A 24288-nucleotide genomic window follows, 5' to 3' on the forward strand; every position below is an offset into this window, starting at 1 on the left:
GGCAGAGCAATGGAGATTGACCTGGGAAAGGAGTAACCATGGGGGAGATGAAGATGAGAACAACAGGGAAAAACTAGTGGTGTTGACTAATGCCGAAATGGTATACATTATGCTGTGTTAGTGCTCATTGACAATCGTGTGTACCTTATGGAGAGATTGGAGAGATGGGAGAGGGGAGGAGAGAGAGGAGAGTTGTGAGAGGGGAGAGTGGTGAGAGGGTGGAGAGTGGTGAGAGGGAGGAGAGTGGTGAGAGGGAGGGTAGAGTGGGGATAGAGGGGGAGGTGAAAGTGATGGGAGAGTGAGGAGTGAGGGGAAAAAGAGTAGGGAGGGGAGAGTGATGGTGAGAGGGGAGAGTGGTGAGAGTGCATACTGGTGAGGTGGGATGAGAGAAGATAGTTGTTATAGGGCAGAGTGGTGAGAGGGCAGAGTGGTGAGAGGGCAGAGTGGTGAGAGGGCAGAGTGGTGAGAGGGCAGAGTGGTGAGAGGGCAGAGTGGTGAGAGGGCAGAGTGGTGAGAGGGCAGAGTGGTGAGAGGGCAGAGTGGTGAGAGGGCAGAGTGGTGAGAGGGCAGAGTGGTGAGAGGGCAGAGTGGTGAGAGGGCAGAGTGGTGAGAGGGCAGAGTGGTGAGAGGGCAGAGTGGTGAGAGGGCAGAGTGGTGAGAGGGCAGAGTGGTGAGAGGGCAGAGTGGTGAGAGGGCAGAGTGGTGAGAGGGCAGAGTGGTGAGGAGAGGGGAGAGTGGTGGTGAGAGGGGAGAGTGGTGGTGAGAGGGGGGAGTGGAGACAGGAAGGGGAGCTGAAAGAAGATGCAAAGTAGAAAACAAAATGAAGAAAAGAGAAAAGTAAGGACAGTGGCAAGCGTGAGACACTGGGTGAGCAGAGCAGAGGAAGAGAGGGGGGAAACATAAAGGTGGATAAGGGTGGAGATCAATACTGTCGGTTTAAATGAGATGAAAAAGGGTAACCAGGCAGAAAAGCGATAAGAGTGAGGTTGTGATGGAGACAATAAGGTAGAGGAAGGGGGAACGGGCATAAAGGACATAAGGAAAATGAGAAAGGTGTTGACGATGAATTGAAAAGAACAGAGGAGAGGAGAGGGCGGCATAGGTAGAAGATACGAGGGAGTGAAGCGAATTGGATGTACAAAGAGAGAAGCTGGAGGAGAGGGGAGGAGGAGGGAAATTGAGTAGGTGGGTACGAGCTGTGAGAAGACGTAGGTAGGCGAAGAGAAGAAGATGGGCTGATCATGGATTTATTATACAAGGAGGCATAGCAGAATATGAAGGGGAGAGCAGGCAACAATGAAAGAGAGGAAGGGAGATGTGTAGTGATCGCATAATGGCTGCTATGAAAAGGGTACCTGGGAAGAAATAAACCAGAGTGAATGGATCAGGAAGGGAGAGGATGAGAGCCAGGGGGAGGGACATTGGTGTAGCTTCCATTGGTGCAGCAGGTGCAGTGGCACCGGAGCCCAGAAGCAATAACGGTCCAGTAGACCATCATTATTGCTGCACTTCGCAGTTCATACTGCGACCAGGGTCCCGTTTTCTTTCTTGCACGAGGGCACATGACACACCTGCTACGCCACTGTGGAGAGGAAGAGAGGCTGGCTGGTAGAATGGCGGGAGAAGGCTTGGTGTAGCACTGTAGAAGCGAGCGGATGTGTGGCTGGCGCGAGACGGAGGCACGGCGCACAGGATGAACGAGAGGGCAGGTTATGCGTGGGGGAGGCTTTGGAGCAGTAGTGTGGGAGAACAGCGGGGGTGGGTAGGTGGGTGTGCGGGAATATCGAGTGCGTGTGTATGTGTGCCTGTGGAGGAGGGGATAGCGGTGATGGAATTCAGTGTGTGTGCGTGCCTGCTTGCGCACACACACCTACGGACCCGTGCGCCACAAAGAAGAGTTGGAGACCGAGACAAGAAATGCTGAGAAGTGCCAGAAGGCGGCAGTTCCAAAGTCTACGACGAGGACAGAAATGGCGGAAGCCGGCTCCCCCCTCAGTAGATGAGGCCAGGACTCGGAAATAAAGAAACACCTCGGTCTATGTGCGCCTTCTTCCTTCCGCAGAGCGCAGCACTGCAAGACAAATATGTACCGAGAACGGGGAGACTAGATGCCTCTAAGCACCTATTGCAACCAACAAAGATGATCCAGCCATCACCGTAGCCAGAAGAACAACCACATGTCCGGCGACAGCAGCGGCCTGGATGGCAAAGTGGTGCCACACAAGCTGGGACATTAAACGACCCCACCAAGCCACAGTCTTGCCAGACTAAAAATACAGACCTCAATTTTCATAGCAGAGATGAGTGAACACCGTACATATCAGATACAGCCATCACAAAGCCAGACATCTGTACACTGGGCCAAAGAAAGCAGGAGTAAAACAACAATAATAAAGAATCTGCGCGCAGTCAATCAACTAATTACACAACATCAACACAAACCATGTCTGTAGACAGGAAGGTCAACCAGAACCCGGCCTCAAATCTAAGGCCCTCTGAGCAACTAACGATAATTCCTGGCAATGACGTATGCCCCGGATGGACTGAGTGGCTCTATGACTTTGATGACTTCAACAAAACAACACAAGAAACAGGTGAGACCCTGAAATGAGCAATGCTAAAAAAAATCTTGTAAAAGATACCTGCAGGATGAGCAAAAAAACTTTCACCAGACCATCACGTACCAGAAAATAAGAGGTGCTAAACACAAATTCTTAACAAAGAAGAAAGTGGACTACGACTACTATAAATTCAATCTAGCCTCCTAAAAAAAGATGAAACAGTAGGCAAAACCATCACGAGAGATCGCCATTTAGTCTGGCATTGTTAATTCAGCAAGGTCTCAGATGAGGATGCAGTTCGGTCATGGAACATTGAAGAATGCATCGCTGCCAGTATGAGTGTCTTTGGCGTCGTCCACTGAGAAAAAAAGCTGCAAGTTTGAAAAGATTGAAACGTGACAGCTACATGATCAAGGTGAAGCTCAAGCAAATAAATAGTAGGAATAAAAAAATCGCAAACAGGCATTTTGGCTACCGGGCAGGGGAGGGGGCCGAGCGGGGAGAGGGACCTTATCACGATGAGGGAAGGCAGAGAAGGGGAGGGGGAGGAGAAATGCGACACGGCGGGCAGGGGAGGGGGCCGAGCGGGGAGAGCGGCGATGAGGGTGTTAAGCAGCAGGGGCCTTTGAAGTGAAGCTAAGCTTCACTTCAAAGGTGTGGGAGGAGTGCTGCTGTGGAACAGATGGCGATTTGATGATGTGCACGCGCATTTTAGGTCAATGCGCTTGCGCATTGACCTAAAAGCGCACGGGCACAGCACCAAATCGCCACAGTTAGTTAAACTTTGTTTAAAGCCCTATAGTCTCGCTTCTCTCAATGCGCATGCGCATTGATAGGTCACGAGACCTAAAAACGAGTGGCACAGAAGGCAAAAGGGGCACAAAAACGAGGGGGAAACGAGTGGCACAGGAGGCAAAGGGCACAGCAGTAAAACATTGACCCTCTGTGTAGAGATCGGTGTTCTTTCCTCTTTTGGTTGTGAGCAGAGCCCGAAATGTCTGCACAGCATCAGAAACGTCAACAGAGTATTGATTGCATGGGATTAGTTAGGTTAGCCGAGATTTGTAAAGCTATATTGCCATTCATGTAGCTTCATAGTGCAGTTGTTTTTTTTGATTCGCACATTGATCTGATTTTGAGGATTGGCTGTTTTCATTATGAGTACAAACAGTGGCGTGGATGTGGTTGATATTATGTGTATGTATTTGGTTGTAGTGTTTGATATTTGTAGCCAAAGATATTTTCCAGTTAGAATACATGTAACCACAAGTATTGCTATTGCTTTGCTCAGCTTTGGGGTATTTTTGGTTATACATCTATTTTATTTATTAACCGAAAAGCACACCTTTCTGACATTTACATAAGCTTTCCTTAAAGGGCAAGGGCACTAAATAAGAAAAGGTTCTGCAAAGGCCTAAGACATTCAGATTAAACAATTGCGCCTACTCTTTATTTTATTTATTTATTTTTTATTTATTTATTTTTTGATTTTGAAAACCTATACTACCAGTACATCAGCCATACACAGCACCAGGCCTACAACCCGGAGGCCGGCAGCAAAAGGGTCAAGGATAAATGATAACCATGATAAAGAGTAACACAGCCCAGATGCCGACATACCTGAGGCCCGGCGGCGAAGCACTGATACTGCGTAATCAATTATCCGTGTGCACCTTCTAGAAGTGGAAGTGTGTTGTCCCCCTACCGAGCAGGGGAAATCCATCCCTCACCCCCCCTCTGCCTCGCCTACTTCTGAGGGCACCAGACACAGTGACCACTGTCAATGATATCGAGGTCTATGTGAAATCCCTTACTTAAGAACAAAAAAAAACACAACCCCAACCCCTCCCCTCCCCCTGCTCCTCTATTGTTCCCCCAGATCATCCATATCTAGTGCCATGACACGTCTTCGACTCCATCGCCACTGTGTAAGCGTGTGTTGGCCGTGACTGCCATGCCTTGTCTGCGAGCGCTAGTATCGCATTTCCCCCTGCCACAAATTTAATTGGTGTCTTGGGGCACCGCCTCTCGACTCAATGCGTTCGTATTACCCCCATCTCCATCCAGCCCTACTGTTATCGGTTGTGTCTTCTCCAGGTCGGGACCCCACGTCTGTCCAGGGGTAGTGAAGATGCCTCTAGTTCTCCTCTAGGCATTGCTCAGGGTCTGACAGTTCAGTTCCGCCATCTCTCTCAGTTATAGCGGCTCCCTCCGGGTTTCCCATCTTAAATACGTTAGATACAAACCCCAAAAATTCTTCGGTCGGCTGGTGGGGGGGAGCAACTCACTATAGTATTCTGATTGCGTGCAGCAATAGATCATGTCATGCGCCCATCTTTTAATTGTCGGTGGTGGGCCTCTCATCCAACAGCACGCCACTACACGTCGGGCCATTAACAGCCCCATATCTGCAAGTCGTCCTATCGCTACTGGCAGGCCCTTAGTGTATCCCAGCAGCGCAACGAACGGGTCAGGGCTAATATCTACTTCCAATATCAAACTTATTTCCTTAAATATGTTTTCCCAATATAGTCTAATTGCTGGACCGTACCACGCCATGTGGTATGAAATCCGCTACCGGCGTACGACATCGTTCACACTCCGCTGTTTGTCTAAGGCCATAGCGGTGTAGTCTCTCCGGGGTGTAATAAACTCTTTGGAGAAACCTAAAGTGTATCAATCTGTGTCTCCCGTTTAGTGAGTTTTTTGGTATTCCCACAGCAGTAACCCCACATACCGTCATCTATCGTGATTAGTAAATCTCGCTGTCAGTCTGTCCTGGCCTGGACAACAATACAGGGTCTAGACTCCTAACCAGCAAGGCTGAGTCAAATCAACGTAATCAACAACACAACTGCCAGTGCGGGACTCTAATTAGTTCCTTTTATGCAAAGAGCTGATACGAATAAAACATACCAGTCCGTTTTTAACTTACGTCACTAGTTTATTTTAGTCATTTATAGTCACTAGTCCGATTATTTTTCATTATTTTTCAAAGACATTTTTGTGCATCTACAAAATATATACAAATCCATACAATTTTTACAGTGACACACAATATCTTTACAAATTGACACCACATTCACAACAGCCCTTACTTACTCCAAGCATTCAACTCACATTCACATCCATAAAATCTATACCTATGAGGTATGGCCCTTTGTCAACAAGAGTGCTTCATTACATTCACAAATGTATATAATGAAGCACTCTTGTTGACAAAGGGCCATACCTCATAGGTATAGATTGTATGGATGTGAATGCGAGTTGAATGCTTGGAGTAAGTAAGGGCTGTTGTGGATGTGGTGTCAATTTGTAAATTTGTAAAGATATTGTGTGTCATTGTAAAAATCGTATGGATTTGTATATATTCTGTATATGCACAAAAAATGTCTTTGAAAAATAATCGGACTAGTGACTATAAATGACTAAAATAAACTAGTGACGCAAGTTAAAAACGGACTGGTATGTTTTATTCGTATCAGCTCTTTGCATAAAAGGAACTAAGTCTGTCCTGGCCGTCATCAGTGTCTGCCCCTTGTGTGATGTGGCCGTCCTGTATAAGGTAGTTATTAGCTTACGAGGTACCTTCGTTTTGATGACGTGCGTAAGCTCCGGGATCTCTGGTTGTTCCGCAAGGTCTGGACCCAAGGTGTCCAGCAGTGCACCTCGTACCCTGTGGTATTGGAAACGTACCAATAGTGATGCGCCACTGCTTCCAGTTGACGCCTGCTCCCATGTCTTAGCACGTCCATCCTTGAATAGGTCTCCTGCTGGAACAATTCCCAGCCCGCGCAACGCCTGTATCACCCCGCTGTCCGTCGCCGGTGCAAGCCATAAAGCCCATTCCAGCGGCATGATCGGAGAGTATAGAATTTCACAGTTCTGTGCTTTCTTTAGGGAGTGCCTGGTGTGATTCGTGGCTGTTAAAGAGTCCAGTATACCTGTCCTGCGGTCCACTGGTTGAAATACCGTGGCTGGTAGGGGAAGGGGATCCGCAAACAGGCGCTCCATTCGAACGTGGGGGATATTTGCCTCACCGTGTATCCACGTATGTAGATGCGAAGCCTGCGCAACCCTATAGTACAGCTCCAGATCTGGAGCACTGAAACCGCCCATCTCGTATGGCAAAGTGAGAGTGGACCACTTCACCCTGGGCTGTTTGCCGCCCCACGCCAGTTTAATCATTAGCTGTGTGAGAGTCTTAAAGTTCTTTGATAGTACCATCGGTATGGCACTAAACAAAAATAAAAACCGGGGTAGGACCACCATTTTCATAATCTCTATGCGACCCATAAGTGACAGCGGCAACCTGCACCATGTCTCCACATCGTCCTCTAGTTTGCTTTATGTTACGCCATAATTCTTTCGAAGCAAGACCTCCGAATCAGTGTGCAGTTTGACTCCTAGATATCGGACCGAATCAAGGGTCCATTGTAACAGGTATTCCATGTCAAATTGGCGTGTAGCTGGGGTTAGGGGAAACGCCACCGAATTCTTCCAATTTACCTTTAGTCCCGAGAGAGCGCCGAAGCGCACCACTTCCCCAAGTACCGATGACAGGTTAGTTTCCGGATCTCGAATATATACCAATGTGTCGTCTGCATATGTCGACACTACGATCTTGTATGTTGGGAAATTGACACCTTCATTCCCGTGATATTCACGCAGTGCGCAAGCGAGAGGTTCCGCAATAATCGCGTAAAGCAGTGGCGACAGTGGGCAGCCCTGCCTAGTTCCTCTGCCAATCGGAAAGGGATCAGTGACCAGATCTCCCAATCGAAGCCTCGCCGATGGCTCATAGTAGAGAGCACCAATCCTTTGCAAAAACGGCTCGCCCAGACCCATGCGTCGCATCACCCTGATCATAAAGGGCCACTCTACCGAGTTGAATGCTTTCTCCATATCTAAGAACACCGCTATGGCCTACGCGTCCTGCTTCACATGTTGCATCGTGCCCAGTACCGTCCTGATATTATACGTAAGGTTACGTCCAGGGATGAATCCCGCCTGCTCTGGTGCAATCAAATCAGGTGTCAACAGGGCTAGCCGTGTCGCCAGAACTTTGGCGTATAACTTGGTGTCCACATTTATGAGGCTCAGAGGTCTATACGAACTGCACTCATCTTGGGGCTTACTAGGTTTTAGAATGGTGACTATCAGTGCTTCCCTCATTGACTGCGGCATGCTTCCTTCCACACATATATCATCAAACAATGTGGACAGACGCGGGATCAGCTGCTTCTGGAATGCTTTATAGAAGCCCACCGTGAGCCCGTCTGCTCCTGGGGCACTTCCAGAACGCATGCTCGCTAGTGCCTCCACAATCTCGTCTCTACTTATGGGTGTTAGACGGGGACCTGGAGGGTCGGCCGAGCAGAGTGATCGCACAGACAGGTAACTTCCCCCCCACAGATGGACACCACACAAAGCTTATGGTAACACCTTTTATAGGCACTTCGGGTAGTAGAGTGGTACGATACAGGGCGATCAGGACACGATGATCCTCTCAATTCTAGTCTCTAGTAAGGGAAGGGGGTAGCGGGACAGTCTTGGTACCCACGGGTACGGGTGTGTAACGGTGATAGCTCACAATCCTCGAGCTCGGTGTTCGGATGGGTCAGACCGCGGCAGCGCCAGCAGGTCCCGAAGAGGTCGTAGGTGGCACGGGCCGCGGCAGCGCCAGCAGGTCCCAACGAGGATGAAGGTTACAACGTGCCGCGGCAGCGCCAGCAGGTCCCACGAGAATGCAGGTTGCAACGGGCCGCGGCAGCGCCAGCAGGTCCCACGAGGATGAAGGTTACAACGGGCCGCGGCAGCGCCAGCAGGTCCCACGAGAATGCAGGTTGCAGAGGGCCGCGGCAGCGCCAGCAGGTCCCACGAGGATGAAGGTTGCAGAGGGCCGCGGCAGCGCCAGCAGGCAGGACAATAGTTCACAAGGCAGGGCTGTGGCAGCGCCAACAGTCCGTCAAGGATGAGTTCGTCGCGGTGTCTCTCGACTCCAGGATACAACTGCCTTCCTGTCCTGGGGCTGCCTCAGTTATAGGTCTGGCGCCCTTTGATGTCCGGACCCTCGCTCTTGGAGGTCGGGAGGTCTGGGATGAGGGAGTCCAGACACCCAGCAGGGGGGTGGAGCCAGCGCCCGAGGAGGCTGGGGGTGCTCGGCACCTGGCGGGGGAGAGCCGTCGACACTTCGTACTCCCATTGACCTGCCAAGTGGGCCGTTCACCTCCTGGGTGGAGGGTGGTGCCGGGATGTCGGGGCCTGGCCAGGCCCAGGGTTGGGGTCGGGCTGAGGCCGCGCGGCCGCGTGGTGCCGTGTCCAAGATGGCGGCTGGGCCGGGCAATGGTGCTGACGGTGGCCCGGGCCCTGTCCTGCGGGGAGGGAGCGAGCCCTTCATGTGGCCTGTCCAACATGCGTCCCCCCCAGCTGAAGGCGGGGAGAGTCACCCATCTTCTTGGGGACTCTCCTCGTCGAGGCGGAAAAAGCGGGACAGGCCATCCGCGTTGGCGTGGTCCTGGCCGGGTCGATGTTCCACAGTGAAGTCCATCCCCTGCAGGGAGATGGACCAACGTAGTAGTTTCGGGTTTTCCCCCCGCATCTGCATGAGCCATTGCAGGGGTCGATGATCGGTCTGGACCCGGAAGTGGGTGCCGAAGAGATAAGGCCGGAGCTTTTTGAGGGCCCACACCACGGCGAAGGCCTCCCTCTCGATGGTGCTCCAGCGTCGTTCTCGGGCCAGGAGCCGTCTGCTGATGAAAGCCACTGGCTGGTCAAGTCCTTCGGGGTTCAGCTGGGAAAGGACTGCCCCAACGCCATGGTCGGAGGCATCTGTTTGGACGATAAATTCCCGACTGTAGTCGGGGGCCTGGAGCACCGGGGCGGAGCACATGGCGGCCTTCAGCTTCTCGAAGGCCGCTTGACAGTCTGGGGTCCAGTTGACCTTCTTTGGTTGGTTTTTGGAGGTGAGTTCCGTGAGGGGCCCTACGATGCTGCCATAGTCCCTCACGAACCGTCGGTAGTAGCCCGTGAGTCCCAAGAAGGCGCGGACCTCGGTCTGGGTGATGGGGGACTGCCACGACTGGATGGCCGCGATCTTGAGTTGCAGAGGGGCCACCAGACCGCTTCCCACCTGGTGCCCGAGATAGGTCACGGACCCCTGGCCAATTTGGCATTTGCTGGCCTTGATCGTGAGGCCAGCTCGTTGGAGGGCCTGTAGCACCTCTCGGAGGTGGTGGAGGTGGTCGGACCAGTGGTGGCTGTACACAGCGATATCGTCCAGGTAGGCGGCGCTGAATCCTTCGAGTCCTGCCAGGACCTGGTTTACTAGCCGCTGAAAGGTTGCTGGGGCATTCTTCATGCCGAATGGCATGACCTTGAAGTGATAGTGGCCATCCGGGGTAGAGAATGCAGATCGTTCTTGGGCCCGGGGTGTGAGACCGATCTGCCAGTAGCCCGCTGTCAGGTCGAAGATGCTGAGGTAGCGGGCAGCTCCCATGCGGTCGATTAGTTCATCTGCTCGGGGGATGGGGTGTGCGTCTGTTCTGGTGACCGCATTCAAGCCCCGGTAGTCGACGCAGAACCGGAGCTCCGGCGTGGTGCCGGGGGCGGCCGCTTTGGGGACCAGTACCACTGGGCTGGCCCAGGGGCTGTCTGAGGGCTCGATGATCCCGAGGGTGAGCATCTTGGCCACCTCCTCTTGGATGCAGGCCCGTACCCGATCTGGTACGCGGTAGGCCCGATGGCGGATAGGGGGACTGTCTCCCGTGTCCACGTCGTGTAAGCACCAGGGGGTGACCCCTGGGGTGAGGGAGAACAGGGTGGAGAACTGTAGCAGGAGGACTCTGCAGCCTTGGCGCTGTTCCAGGGTGAGGGCCTCCGAGAGTCGGACCCCGTCCACGGAGCCGTCCTTCTCCCGTGACCGTAGGAGGTCAGGGAGGGGTTCGGAGTCCTCCTCGGTTCCATTGTCGGTTGCCATCAGGAGGCTGAGTTCGGAGCGTACAAAGTGGGGTTTCAGTCTATTAGCGTGGAGGACCCGGAGAGGGTTTCGGGAAGATTCCATATCGATGAGATAGGTGACAGGGCTCTTGCGCTCGATTACTTTGAAGGGCCCCGTCCATTTGTCTTGCAGGGCGCATGGTTCGGTGGGAGACATTACCCACACTTGTTGACCGGGTTCAAATTCGATGGAGGATGCATTTCTATCGTACCACCTTTTCATGTCCTCCTGACTGGCCTCCAGGTTTGCTTTTGCCATCTCTCTGAACCTTCTGGTCTGGTTGCGGAGGGTTAGGAGGTACTTGAAAACATCTGGAGGGTTCTTTAGAGGGGGCATTTCCCAGCCTTCTTTGACTAGGCTGAGCGGGCCTCGCACCGGGTGTCCATACAAGAGTTCGAAAGGGCTGAAGCCGAGGGACTTCTGGGGGACTTCTCGGTAGGCAAAGAGAAGGCACGGTAGTAGCACATCCCACTGGCGACGGAGGGGCTCTTCCAACCCCCCAATCATCCCTTTGAGCGTGCGGTTGAACCGCTCAACCAGTCCGTTCCCTTGAGGGTGATAGGGGGTCGTGAATCGGTAGGTGACCCCACACTGTTGCCAGAGGGACTTCATGTATTTTGAGATAAAGTTCGTACCCCTGTCGCTGACGACTTCTCGGGGGAAGCCCACTCGAGAGAAGATCCCCATCAAGGCTCGACCCACTACTGGGGCTGTTATCGTACGAAGGGGGACCGCCTCAGGATAGCGGGTAGCGTGATCCACCAGGACCAGGATGAAGCGATGTCCCTGTGCTGTTCGGGGGTCCAGGGGCCCCACAATGTCTATTCCCACCCTTTCGAACGGGGTGGTCACCACGGGGAATGGTTGTAGGGGTGCCTTGAGTTTGCGGCCGCTCTTCCCACTGGCCTGGCAGGTCGGGCAGGACCGGCAATGGTTGGATACATCGTTCCTCATTTTGGGCCAAAAAAAGTGAGTCACCAGGCGGTGGTAGGTCTTGTCTTGGCCCAGGTGCCCGGCCAGGGGGACATCGTGGGCTAGGTTCAACAGGAAGTCTCTGAAGTGGAGGGGCACCACCAGCACTCGCCCGGCCCCCAGTTCTGCGATTTTCTGTTCGCTGTACAAGAGATCATTGTCCCAATAAACCCAGTGGGCCCCGGTGGTGTCTCCTTGGCTCTGGGCGAGCGCTTGCTGTCGCAATCCCTCGAGGGAGGGGCAGGTCTTTTGCTCCTGCCGGAATTGTTCCTGGGTGGGCCCCCCTTCTTGACGCCACTGAGCCAGGTCGGGAAGCTCGGGGGGCTGTGTGGACCCCTCTGGGGTGGGGTCCGGGTGGTCGGTCTGGGGGAAGTCTTCTTCTGGAGTGATCGAGGGCGGAGGCGCTGCCCATTCTGGTTCTTCTGGTCTAGGGATGGTGCGGGTGGCCATGGACCGGGTGGTTACGCATGCCCAGTCCGGGAGACCCAACATCCCCAGATGCTCTCTTCTTTCCACAGCGGCCCACGGGGAGCTCTCGAGATCGTTCCCCAGGAGGCAGTCTACGGGGGCATCGTCACGGACAGTTACTTTCAGCATGCCGGACACTCCTCCCCATTCGAAGGGGACGCAGGCCATCCGACACAGGCTCTCCGAGTTGTCTGCCGATCGGACGGGGCAAAGTACGTTTGGTAGGATTTGTTCTGGGGTCACCAGGTGACAGCGGACGGCCGTCACACTGGCCCCGGTGTCACGCAGGGCCTCTGCCTTGCGCCCATTGATGCTCACCCATTGGCTGTACTTCCGAGTGTTGGCGGGCAGGGGAGTCCGCGGGACCATGTCTCTTCCTCCCAGGCATGCCAGGGTCATGGCGGCGGGTTCCCACTCGAACTGCTCCGACTCATAGGTCTCCGTGTCTTCGGAGATTTGTTCTTCTCCCAGGGCGGCGGCCGCCATCTGGCGGGGCCCGGGGACCTGGTTCTTCGGGCAGGTCGGGTCACTGGCATAGTGGCCGACTCGCTGGCATCGATGACACGTCACGTTAGCTCGGAACCCCGGGCGCATCGGGGGGTTTCCCCGGCCTGCTGGAGCCGGGGTGGCGTTCGTGGGTGCGGCCGGGGCGGCGTCTCTGCCCCGGCCCGGGCCTCCTCCTCCTCCTCGGGGACGATGGTGACCTTGGTTGGTTCTGTTCTGCTCATTCGGCCCACTCCGGGCCACTCGGGTGCTCTCCCACCGGTCAGCCTCGGTGGCGAGCTGCCGGGGTTCAGTCAATTTACTGTCGAGGAGGTGCTGCCTGAGCTCGACAAAGCAGTTGTTGGAGAGGTGCTCCCACACAATGAGATTGAAGAGTTGTTCGTAGGTGGTTACGTTGTTACCCTTGATCCACCCCTCGAAGGCTCGGCTGAAATAGTTCACGTATTCCAACCACGTCGTACCTGGGATCCGGGTGCAGTTGCGGAACCTCTGGCGGTACATTTCGGGTGTAAGTCCATATCGACTGAGGAGGGCGGCCTTCATATGGTCATAGGACGTCATTTGATGGTCCGGAAGCTGCAGCAGGGCATCACGACCCTCGTTGACGAATCTCCCCCATAGACCGGCTCCCCAGTCACTTCGAGCGACCCGGTGGGCGGTCATGGCAATCTCATAGGCTTTGAACCACTGCTGTATGTCGTCGTTCCGGTGATATTCTCGGACCACATCCTTGGGGATGTGGACCTTCTGCTCGGTAGGACCCGGGGAGTGCGGTTGCTCGGGCACCCCTAGGTTTTTGTTCAGTTTGCGTATTTCTATCTCCGCTAGTTTGCACTCGTGCTCGTATGCCAGTCTTTTTTCTTCGAGGTCTCTCTGTCTCTGTTTTTCCTCTCGCTCTTCTCTGAGCCGTAAGTGTTCTAAGTTTATTTTTTGTTCCGCCAGTTTCAACTCTCCGTCTAATCTGAGTCGTGCCAAGTCTAACTCGTGTAATCTATTTTTTTCCCGCTCCTGGATCTCTTCATGGGAGGGGCCTGGTCTCCGTTCCTCCGTCCGGGTGGTGTTGACTTCCGGGGCTGCGGGGTCCCGGGGGGGGTTGCGGTATTTGTCTCTGTCCAGGCCTCTAGGGCGTTTTTGAAGTCTTCTTTTGTGCTTAGCCCGGTGGTAGCAATGCCTAAGTCCATGCAAAATTGTTTGAGCTCTCGGTGGTTGTATTCTTCCAGCTTTTCCATCTGGAACTTCTCCGCCGATCCGCTCTCTTTGGTCGTCATTGTGGTTTTAGTCGTAGGGTGAGTTACTGTCTGTACGGTACGCGTTGGTTCGGATCGCGCCGCTAGCCACCAATGTTAGACGGGGACCTGGAGGGTCGGCCGAGCAGAGTGATCGCACAGACAGGTAACTTCCCCCCCACAGATGGACACCACACAAAGCTTATGGTAACACCTTTTATAGGCACTTCGGGTAGTAGAGTGGTACGATACAGGGCGATCAGGACACGATGATCCTCTCAATTCTAGTCTCTAGTAAGGGAAGGGGGTAGCGGGACAGTCTTGGTACCCACGGGTACGGGTGTGTAACGGTGATAGCTCACAATCCTCGAGCTCGGTGTTCGGATGGGTCAGACCGCGGCAGCGCCAGCAGGTCCCGAAGAGGTCGTAGGTGGCACGGGCCGCGGCAGCGCCAGCAGGTCCCAACGAGGATGAAGGTTACAACGGGCCGCGGCAGCGCCAGCAGGTCCCACGAGAATGCAGGTTGCAACGGGCCGCGGCAGCGCCAGCAGGTCCCACGAGGATGAAGGTTACAACGGGCCGCGGCAGCGCCAGCAGGTCCCACGAGAATGCAGGTTGCAGAGGGCCGCGGCAGCGCCAGCAGGTCCCACGAGGATGAAGGTTGCAGAGGGCCGCGGCAGCGCCAGCAGGCAGGACAATAGTTCACAAGGCAGGGCTGTGGCAGCGCCAACAGTCCGTCAAGGATGAGTTCGTCGCGGTGTCTCTCGACTCCAGGATACAACTGCCTTCCTGTCCTGGGGCTGCCTCAGTTATAGGTCTGGCGCCCTTTGATGTCCTGACCCTCGCTCTTGGAGGTCGGGAGGTCTGGGATGAGGGAGTCCAGACACCCAGCAGGGGGGTGGAGCCAGCGCCCGAGGAGGCTGGGGGTGCTCGGCACCTGGCGGGGGAGAGCCGTCGACACTTCGTACTCCCATTGACCTGCCAAGTGGGCCGTTCACCTCCTGGGTGGAGGGTGGTGCCGGGATGTCGGGGCCTGGCCAGGCCCAGGGTTGGGGTCGGGCTGAGGCCGCGTGGTGCCGTGTCCAAGATGGCGGCTGGGCCGGGCAATGGTGCTGACGGTGGCCCGGGCCCTGTCCTGCGGGGAGGGAGCGAGCCCTTCATGTGGCCTGTCCAACAATGGGCATCATAAGAAATTCCCGCTGCGCATTTGTGAGCATGGGAAGATTAATGTGTTCTAGGTAATCTGATATATCATCAGCAAGATCTTTGCTTTTCGATGAGTATAAATCAGAATAGAAATCCTTGAACTCCTTAGCTATCTCTGCCCCATCCGTGATCACCCTACCATCAGCCATCTTTAGCTCCGATATCTGAGTCCTCCCTCTCCTTACCTTCAGGAGTCTGGCCAGGAGAGAGCTGGGACGCTCCCCCTCCCCGTATGTACGGGCAGTTGCGTATTTCCCCATGTGTTGGACCACCCTGTCCGCTTCTTCGTTATATTCATTGACAAGTGATTTGATTTCCCCCAGGACATCCACATTTGGATTGTTACTCTGCCGTTCCTCCAGAATCGCCAGCCGCTTCTCAAGCAGCGAGAGTCGTTGGCGAATGGACGCTAGAGTGTTTGGACATGGCTATGCCCCTAATATAGACATTAAAATTCTCCCACAGTGTCTGGAAACTATCTACCGACCCCTCTTTCTTCTCAAAAAAGACCTCTATCTCCTCTGCAAGTTCCCCCCAGAACTGCTCATCTAGCAAAGAGTATGGAGGGAACTGCCATGTAAATGGAGGGATTCTTGCGGCAGGAGTGCGCAGCTCCAGTAATATCGGGGAGTGATCAGAGAGGGTACGTGGTAGGACTACATAGGACTGAATACTCCTCGATATGATGGGGGACGCCATCCAGTAGTCTATCCTGGTGTGTATATCGTGGAATGCTGAGTAGTGAGTGTATCCACCCCTATCCGCATGTCTATGACACCATACGTCTTCTAGGTCTAGCTTTATAAGCTCTATGCCCAGCGTTTGTGCTGCCGCAGATGGCCTACGCGGGGGTCCCGCTGATCTGTCCACTGCTGGGTCTAAAACCAAATTGAAATCACCGCCCCAGAGCATCTGAGCAGATGTGTAAGTGCGAGCCGTCTGTGCCAGCGCACTGTAAAAATCGGGGGAGTCAAAGTTAGGGCCATAAACATTTATAACTACGAAATCTAAGCCCACCCCCTTGCATCTGGAAATCACATATCTTCCCTCGGGATCTGCCTGTAGTAGCGACTGGGTCAGCTTTGCTCTAGGTCAGAACCCCTCTAGAGTGAGTGGGGAAGCCTGCAGCTGTAACATGGCCTACCAGTCCCTTACTGAGAAGCATTTTACTTGCTAATGGTAAATGTGTCTCCTGTAGGAGCGCTAAATCCACCTCATGCCTCTGCAGGTAGCTCAGCACCTTTCTCAGTTTGCGATAATCATTAAGCCCCCTTACATTCCATGTAAGCGCCCTAATTGCCGCAGTTGTATCGCAAGAAATCACATTACTTGTATTTGACAGCCCGCCCAAATGTGTAGTGCTTTCGTGGCCTCTGATGGTGTGGTCTAAATACGGGGGACATGTGCAGTAAGGATCTCAGAACCCTCCCCCCTCCAACTGTGCAGAACAAAGAACTAACAACCGACCCCTCCCCCCTTTCACAGCAGACCTCCCTCAACCTGGCCTTGCAGATCCTCTCCCCACCCACCCTCACCAGTTTCCCACTTCCCAACTGAGACAAAAAGAACCCCCCATAGTGCAATGTGCACTGGGGCCAAGGTCGCCAAGCAGCCTCATCACTCCGACTTTGCTCTTAGATCTGATAAGGCCGTGCCCCCGCTACCGTCACACCTTGCATCTAGCACCAAGTGAGCCTTAAAGTTATATGATGAACTGTCAATCCCGAGTCCCCACTCTGCCCTCCCCCCTCTCACCCCATCCCGTTCCATAGCTCCAGCCTCCTTTGGGTTCGCCACGCAGCAATATACAGCACGTATCAATAACCACATGCAGTCCCTCGCCCCTCCCCCAGTTCACTTGTATCAGCCGAGTGGCAGCCGTTAAACCACCGTCCCAAGGCACAGATCACACGTCCATATTGGGGGAATGTGCCACCCGGAGGTACTTGCAGTAGGTCTAAATAAGTATAGGGGGGAGGTGTGTTCGCAGAAAGAGTGACCAAGACTTATGCGGGAGAACAGTCGCCATGGGCAAGTCCTATCGTACTGTTAGACTATCATTCTCACTCCTGTTCGTCGAGTCTGCTGCTCTCCTCGACGTCCTCATCGGATCTGCGAGCGCCTCGGGCCTGGTCTCTCGCCCAGCCCTTGAGCGCCTGTTGCAGAGCCCTCACGTCTGTGAAGATATGCAAGTGGCCCTGCCGATTAACCCTCAGTTTTTCTGGGTACAGCATTGCATAGTCCAGGCCAAGTTCTCGGAGCTGCCTCTTGCAGGGTATGAAATGCTTGCGTGGCTCCTGTACCTTGGCTGTAAAGTCCGGGTATAAGGAAATCGCCGATCCCTCATACTGCAACGACTTCTTTGTTCTCGCTAGTCTGAGCGCAGTGTCCCTGTCGTGGTAGTTTAGTAGTTTCGCGATGATAGGTCGTGGGGGAGTACCCGGGCGCGGACCCAGCGTGCGATGTGCCCGCTCCACTACGAACATCGACGAGAACACCCCCTCTCGCAGCAATGTAGTAAGGAGTCTTTCCACAAACGTTTCCATGGGGCCTGTGGAGGTGGATTCCGGCAATCCCGTAATGCGTAGGTTACAGCGCCGGGAGCGGCCTTCCAAGTCCTCCATCTTGTCTTGTAGGGTTTGCATAATCTTCTCTAGTTTTTTGTGTCCTACATCAATTTCCGTCTGTGCCTCCTCCACTTCGGTTACCCTGCGCTCAGTCATGTCGAGTCTCTCTGCATGTTTATCCAATCGTTCTGCCATGCTGTGCATCCTGTAAGTCAATGCGTCTATCTTAGTGCCCAGCGAGGATATACTTGTCTGCAGCCCTTTCTCCATGGACAGTAGTAGAGACTTGATGTCTGAGCCCGCTGCCTGTTCTTCCTCCGGCTGGGTCGCCACACTATCCACTGCAGGTGCTCCTTGCTGCTGCGTTCGTCGTTGCAAGAAGGGCAGTTTACTCTGCGTTTTGTCGCCCCTCCCCTTCATGTCAGCTTGCTCTTGGGGCAGAGCCCTGGGGTCTGCGTATAGCAGTTTTCACCTCGTAGTCTAGTCTGCCACCGCTCTCCTATGTACCTCTGTGAAATTATGCAATTTGGTCGAGATGCCCCAGTCCTAGGGCACCAGAGTGGTCTACGCCTCTTGTGTGGTCTCGGCAACCAAGGAGTTAGGTGTGCTATTGACTTTGCGCAGTTCGGGGGCCAGGGTCACTGCTGTTGTCCACATCCGTTACAGCGCAGCCCCCCCTAGCGAGCGCAGCTGCCGCCTCTCAGCTGGCCTCGTAGCGTATTGGCATGTGTTTATGCCGCCTCCTGGGGAGATAGATGCTCTCACAAGGTACTGGGCCCTCGGTCTTCTGCCCTTCTTATGCCCAATACATCATTGCCTCCGTCCCGTTGTAGCGCCGTCTCGCGCCTCCTGTGTTTAGCTATTAGCCTCCCTCCACTTTTGCAAATGGCTCGATGCAGCACTGCTGAAGGGAGGGGGGTGGGGGGGGGGGAAATGTTCGCTTCACCCCGCTATGGCCCGCGATGACCACAGCCTATCTCGCCACCCTGCTTACAGGCTTCAAGGATCCGGTCAGGAGCTGTGCGGCAGGTGCGGTTTCAAGCCCTTTCCTATCTTTTGTACTTTCGTTCCTCCCGTAGCGGCCGCCAGGGGCAGGGGATCGCCCGTAGTCTGCCAGGAGTCTCCGCTGATATTGCCCCGCTCTGCCACCGTATCGGGCGCGCCGTGGGTCCCGAGGGTACTTTGCAGTCCTCCCGGGCAGAGCGGTTCGCCGCCTCTCACTGTGTACGCACGTCGCGTGACGCACCCCGGGCAGTCCTGCCACTTGAGGCCGGGGATTCTGGGCCTACCAGTCAATTTCCGGCCGCGGCCTCGCCACCAGCCTTTGTGCCGTCCTGTCCAAACAAGACTCGCCTCCCTCGTCCTCAGGCAGTGAGAGGGTCGGGGGAAGGTCCGGGGTCGCCTCTTTGTTGCTCAGGTGCAGAATTATTTAGGATAGTTTGTGTGGTGTGATGGAGCTGTGGGATCAGGCGGCCGTCGCGGCTGCCTGCAAGCTCCGCCCCCTCGCCTACTCTTTATTCACTCCTTAACATTTCAGGTGAAGTGGGGTTAGGGAGTGGGTGGATACAACGGTGTTTGGTAGGAGCGAGTGTGAGATACATTGAGAAGTGAGTATATTGCAAGCTTAAACATTACATTCTTGAACTGTGAAACATAACTCCCCCCTTGAGCGAAGTCAATATTCTCAGTGAGAAACTCAAGCAGTGTCTATTGTGCCATCACTGTGTTGCTGGGTTTCTTACTGGCACTCACACCTATCTTTAGCACATCCTTGCTGAACACAAGCATCTGTCCTCTTGCGTGATGTCACCTCTGTAGTCTGTAAAGAGAAGTATTCTATTACCTGGTTGAAGGTAGCCTCCCTGCAGTTTCTGCCCATAAGAATAACCCCAACAAGTCTGAGTCATAGAATATTGCCTCCATCTTGGATGCAGTGTTCATTGTGTGCTAAGAAATTAGCACTAAATGCTAGTAGTAAGTTGTGATAAAATCCTATCTGAAGAGTACATTTAGCGAGTGCGGGTGGCTTCTCATGCTCACTATTCTTGTTCTGTTTCATTTAGTGCTATTTCGTAGCGCAAAATGCATCCTCATGGTCATTTTGGACGTGAGGGGACATTTTTGGGCTGAGTAATAGTACTAAACATGCAATTATTCTTCTCGGGTCATTCAAGCAGAATCTCACAAAATCCTCAAGTAATTCCACATGATTATGCTACCCAAAATTGCGCAAGTTACCCCCAATCCTAGTTTTCATCTGTCTGATGAAGAATTCTGGATGTTAGTTGCATCAACCAATGAAAGACTGTTCAGGGCTTGAGATGTTTTGGATGTTTTCAGTCTTAATCTGCCTCAATCTGATGTCAGTAATTCGGCCATGTTTTGTGATTTGTGCAGTTGGGTGAATTTATATGCAGTCATCCGATTTTGAAATTGATATTAGCTACTGGGTAACCATTGAAGTGCTCTTTGCATTGGCAAAATGTGGTAAATGTTTCCCACCTCATGTTAATCTCACAATAGAATGAATGATCTCCTTCAGTGATGTAAAGGAGGAGTATGCAGACATATTAGGGGATGAGCTCCTGTTTTTTGTTCAGGAATTGTATCAGTTCCATTTTCATAAGAAAATGTAGGTACAAATGCTGATTGTGCAAATTTGTTTAGATGTATGGAATTGGGACTAGAGTCTTGTCCAGATGGAAATTTAGTGATATTGCAGATAAGGTGGTGAGTTCAATTTGCCTTTGAATATGCGAGAGATCAGGAGGAGATGTTCAGTCTTTTGCCGGTCCAGTCTTAAGAAATATTTTGGCATCCAGTTTTGTAGTTTGCTGAAGCATATTCGGAGAGAGCTTAAAAAATGTGTGGACGTTTGTGGACTTAGTTTCAGGGTACTTCATCTCCCCCAAACACTTAATTCGAAGTGGCTGATGCCACTAAAATATGCCTTTGAAGTTTCCTTGATAAAAATCGCTTAGAATCAAAACAATGTCACAGTAGGCTAGCGGCATCCTTAAAAGTAGTTGCCTTATTCACTACTCAACCAGCGCCTGTGAACAACCATTTGTGGAGATATCAGAGTACATATTGCTGTTCTACTGCTCCCCTATTAGGGATAATTTTGATGACAATTTTATTTGTGTGGAATGTGTGTGCGCATGTTTTTTGGCTCCTTACGAAGGAAGGAGTGACAAATTATTGCTTTACAATGGCTCCCTTTCGTGACTTTTTAAATTTTCTCTGGTATTAACCCATTTATAGTCCAATTGATTAGGGGGTTTTATTTCTCCAAGAAATATTTACAACATTACTTCGTGCCTGCTTCCTGTTATCTCCATTTTCACTTCTTTTACGTAGATTTGATGTGAACCTTGTTGTCCATGGTTACTTTTTTTACAAAATTTGTTAACTAAGTATTGCTTTGTTCAAGCAAAACTACAGACATAAGCAAATCGTGGTTGTTGAAACTGTTTTTTCATTTGAGCACTGGAATTGGTCTTGTAGACTGCCAGGATTCTTTCCAAAAACTATTTTCCTGTGCCCAGTGATTAAATGAAGTTAGAATGACTAGCACTTACGTCTTGTTTGAAAATGTTTTTGAGTTTCTGGAGTGTGTTTTTACTATGCTATCTTCATACCTTTATTCTAGATTCCTGTACACCCAGTGCCAGATCCAATTGTACATGAAGTTCTAAACTTGGCATTCAAGCACTTTAAACACAAAGAAGGGTAAGTAGTAATTTACCTTCCATGTTTCTTGGAGTTCAAAGGATAGGTTTTTTGCAGGTAGTCGCATGTTTGACTTTTTTCTCACCTGCTACTAAATGGTGATCACCATTTAGTAGCAGTTCTAAGCAGTTTTACTACTTTGTAGTCTTGAGGGAAAATGTCCTACTTTGGATTTACTTAATTTCTGATTTCTATTTAGTCAGAATTATTTGGACAAATAGTTTTCGTTTCATGTTCTTTCAACATTGACTTCTTTAGTGACTCCGGATTTAGACTAAAGAAGAGCTCTAAGAGTTATGCAAGAATTCCGCAACAGTATATAAATGGTAACAGTGATTTTTTTTTTATTGATTTTTTTTAATTTTTTTTTTAATGTAGATGGTAACTATCCGGAATTCGGATGAGTTTTTTTTACTGTCATATAATTTATCTAATGCAATAGATTGTAATGTGGTGATGCCAAAAAGAATGTATGTTGTATCACTTTTAAAGACCGGTTTGTTTATAAAACTTTGGTAAATGAAAAGTCCGAATAACAGCTGTATAGAAGTAAATTGAGTGTAGCATGGGTACATTTAACTGAAAGTGCAAAGTAAATTCCCCTTAATGAATCTTTAAAATGAATGTGCTTTGGTTTGTGACAGCACACAGTTGGGTGAAGCAGAAGTCTTTAGCACTGCATCTCACTGATTGCCTTTTTTTATATTTTTTCCCTTTGTCACCTTAGTATCCCCATTGTTCATGCAGAGCAGTATATTGCGCATATTGTGTAGTTCACCAACCTCATTCCGTTGCCCGAAAAAAAAGCAAATTAGATGTTTGCTTGGGATTCTACTTGTCCCAAAGGCCATCAAACGTGAATCTACTCTCCAGTGACATGCTGTTCATTTTCCACATCTTTGTGGGTGGCAGCCACATTTTGAATCTGTCTAATCATTAGGCCTCCACATTTCCTCACTGCGTGACCACCCTTTTTTCTTAAGACTTTTGCTGTGCTCTACTGGTTTTGAATGTCTGCATGTGTTTGGAAATTGTACTTAAGATAGCTTAATATTTAGGGGGTTATTTGCTGTGATGAGGCAGAAGGCACAGTTCCGTGGCCGATGAACCAAATGGCATAAAGGAGTTGAAGATACTTGAGATGTTAGTTTTCCAGCAAGATTTTTGGTGGACTCAGACTTCAAATTCCTGCTTTGTTTCAGACGACGGTGGCTCACCTTAAGGAGACAGAAGTAACACAAGGGAAATGTTTTCAGGCTCTGGACTTGTGTGTGTGTGTGTGTGTATATATATATATATATGTGTATGTGTATGTGTATATGTGTATGTGTATATGTGTATGTGTATGTGTATATGTGTATATGTGTATATGTATATATATATGTAGATATATATGTGTATAGATATATATATGTATATGTATATATGTATGTGTATAGATATATATATGTATATATATATGTATATATATATGTATGTGTATATGTATATGTATGTGTATATGTATATGTATGTATAGGTTCTCCATTGTACCCCCCAAGCGGCCTCAGACTCTTCTTTGCTGAAGATCCTTGTTCATATTTCCGCACTATTTTGCCAGTTTAGTGCTTCTGGGGCCGCCGCACGTTTGCAGGCTTGATTCTCACTGGCTGCGATGTGCTCCGGCGCATCTGACTTTGTCTCCGAGGCTTCGGATTGAATCAAGCCCACCAGCGCATCTGGGAGGAAGAAACACGGTGGCAGAGTCACTGCACTCTACCCCGGACCTGGCGCACTGTCGCACGGGTCCCCGTGAATCAGCGAACCCGGACATGTTGGTAGTGCGCTTTTGGGGGGCGCGAGGAGCCCTTTTCCTGTGGCAGGCTAAGCGGGACACCAGACACAGCGCTTTCTTCCAGCCCTGCTATTTCCCCGCCAAGATACGACGAACCCAGCAGAACACTGCATGCTGGGATTTGCAGTTCCTACCTACTTGGACTACCTCAGCAGGTGACATTGATCATGGCTAGGGGGAGGAGCTGGAATTTGTACTTACTTCATATAGGTGGGGCAGAACTGTGAGAGGCGTTTTCCTGTTTCCATGCTGGGCGCTGAGGAGGCCACACTCGGCCGAAATGCATACGCCCGCCCGTTTTTGCTGCATTAAAGGTTCTCCATTGTACCCCCCAAGCGGCCTCAGACTCTTCTTTGCTGAAGATCCTTGTTCATATTTCCGCACTATTTTGCCAGTTTAGTGCTTCTGGGGCCGCCGCACGTTTGCAGGCTTGATTCTCACTGGCTGCGATGTGCTCCGGCGCATCTGACTTTGTCTCCGAGGCTTCGGATTGAATCAAGCCCACCAGCGCATCTGGGAGGAAGAAACACGGTGGCAGAGTCACTGCACTCTACCCCGGACCTGGCGCACTGTCGCACGGGTCCCCGTGAATCAGCGAACCCGGACATGTTGGTAGTGCGCTTTTGGGGGGCGCGAGGAGCCCTTTTCCTGTGGCAGGCTAAGCGGGACACCAGACACAGCGCTTTCTTCCAGCCCTGCTATTTCCCCGCCAAGATACGACGAACCCAGCAGAACACTGCATGCTGGGATTTGCAGTTCATACCTACTTGGACTACCTCAGCAGGTGACATTGATCATGGCTAGGGGGAGGAGCTGGAATTTGTACTTACTTCATATAGGTGGGGCAGAACTGTGAGAGGCGTTTTCCTGTTTCCATGCTGGGCGCTGAGGAGGCCACACTCGGCCGAAATGCATACGCCCGCCCGTTTTTGCTGCATTAAAGGTTCTCCATTGTACCCCCCAAGCGGCCTCAGACTCTTCTTTGCTGAAGATCCTTGTTCATATTTCCGCACTATTTTGCCAGTTTAGTGCTTCTGGGGCCGCCGCACGTTTGCAGGCTTGATTCTCACTGGCTGCGATGTGCTCCGGCGCATCTGACTTTGTCTCCGAGGCTTCGGATTGAATCAAGCCCACCAGCGCATCTGGGAGGAAGAAACACGGTGGCAGAGTCACTGCACTCTACCCCGGACCTGGCGCACTGTCGCACGGGTCCCCGTGA

The 24288-nt window shown here is 51.8% G+C and overlaps 1 protein-coding gene across 11 annotated transcripts in view; it reads left to right on the plus strand.

Moving 5' to 3' along the window:
- FRYL (FRY like transcription coactivator) overlaps positions 1–24288 on the plus strand; it is a 2496013-nt gene that overhangs the window by 461005 nt on the left and 2010720 nt on the right. For all 11 annotated transcript variants that reach the window (XR_013608325.1, XM_078678213.1, XM_078678216.1 and 8 more), the window contains one exon: positions 21156–21235. Coding sequence is in view for 10 of the 11 variants with exons in the window: in XM_078678213.1 (XP_078534339.1) it covers positions 21156–21235 (80 nt within the window). In the remaining variant the exon portion in view is untranslated. The remainder of the gene's footprint in view (positions 1–21155; positions 21236–24288) is intronic.

This window comes from Lissotriton helveticus, chromosome 2_2 (assembly GCF_964261635.1).
Source record: "Lissotriton helveticus chromosome 2_2, aLisHel1.1, whole genome shotgun sequence".
Classification (NCBI taxonomy): Eukaryota; Metazoa; Chordata; class Amphibia; order Caudata; family Salamandridae; genus Lissotriton; species Lissotriton helveticus.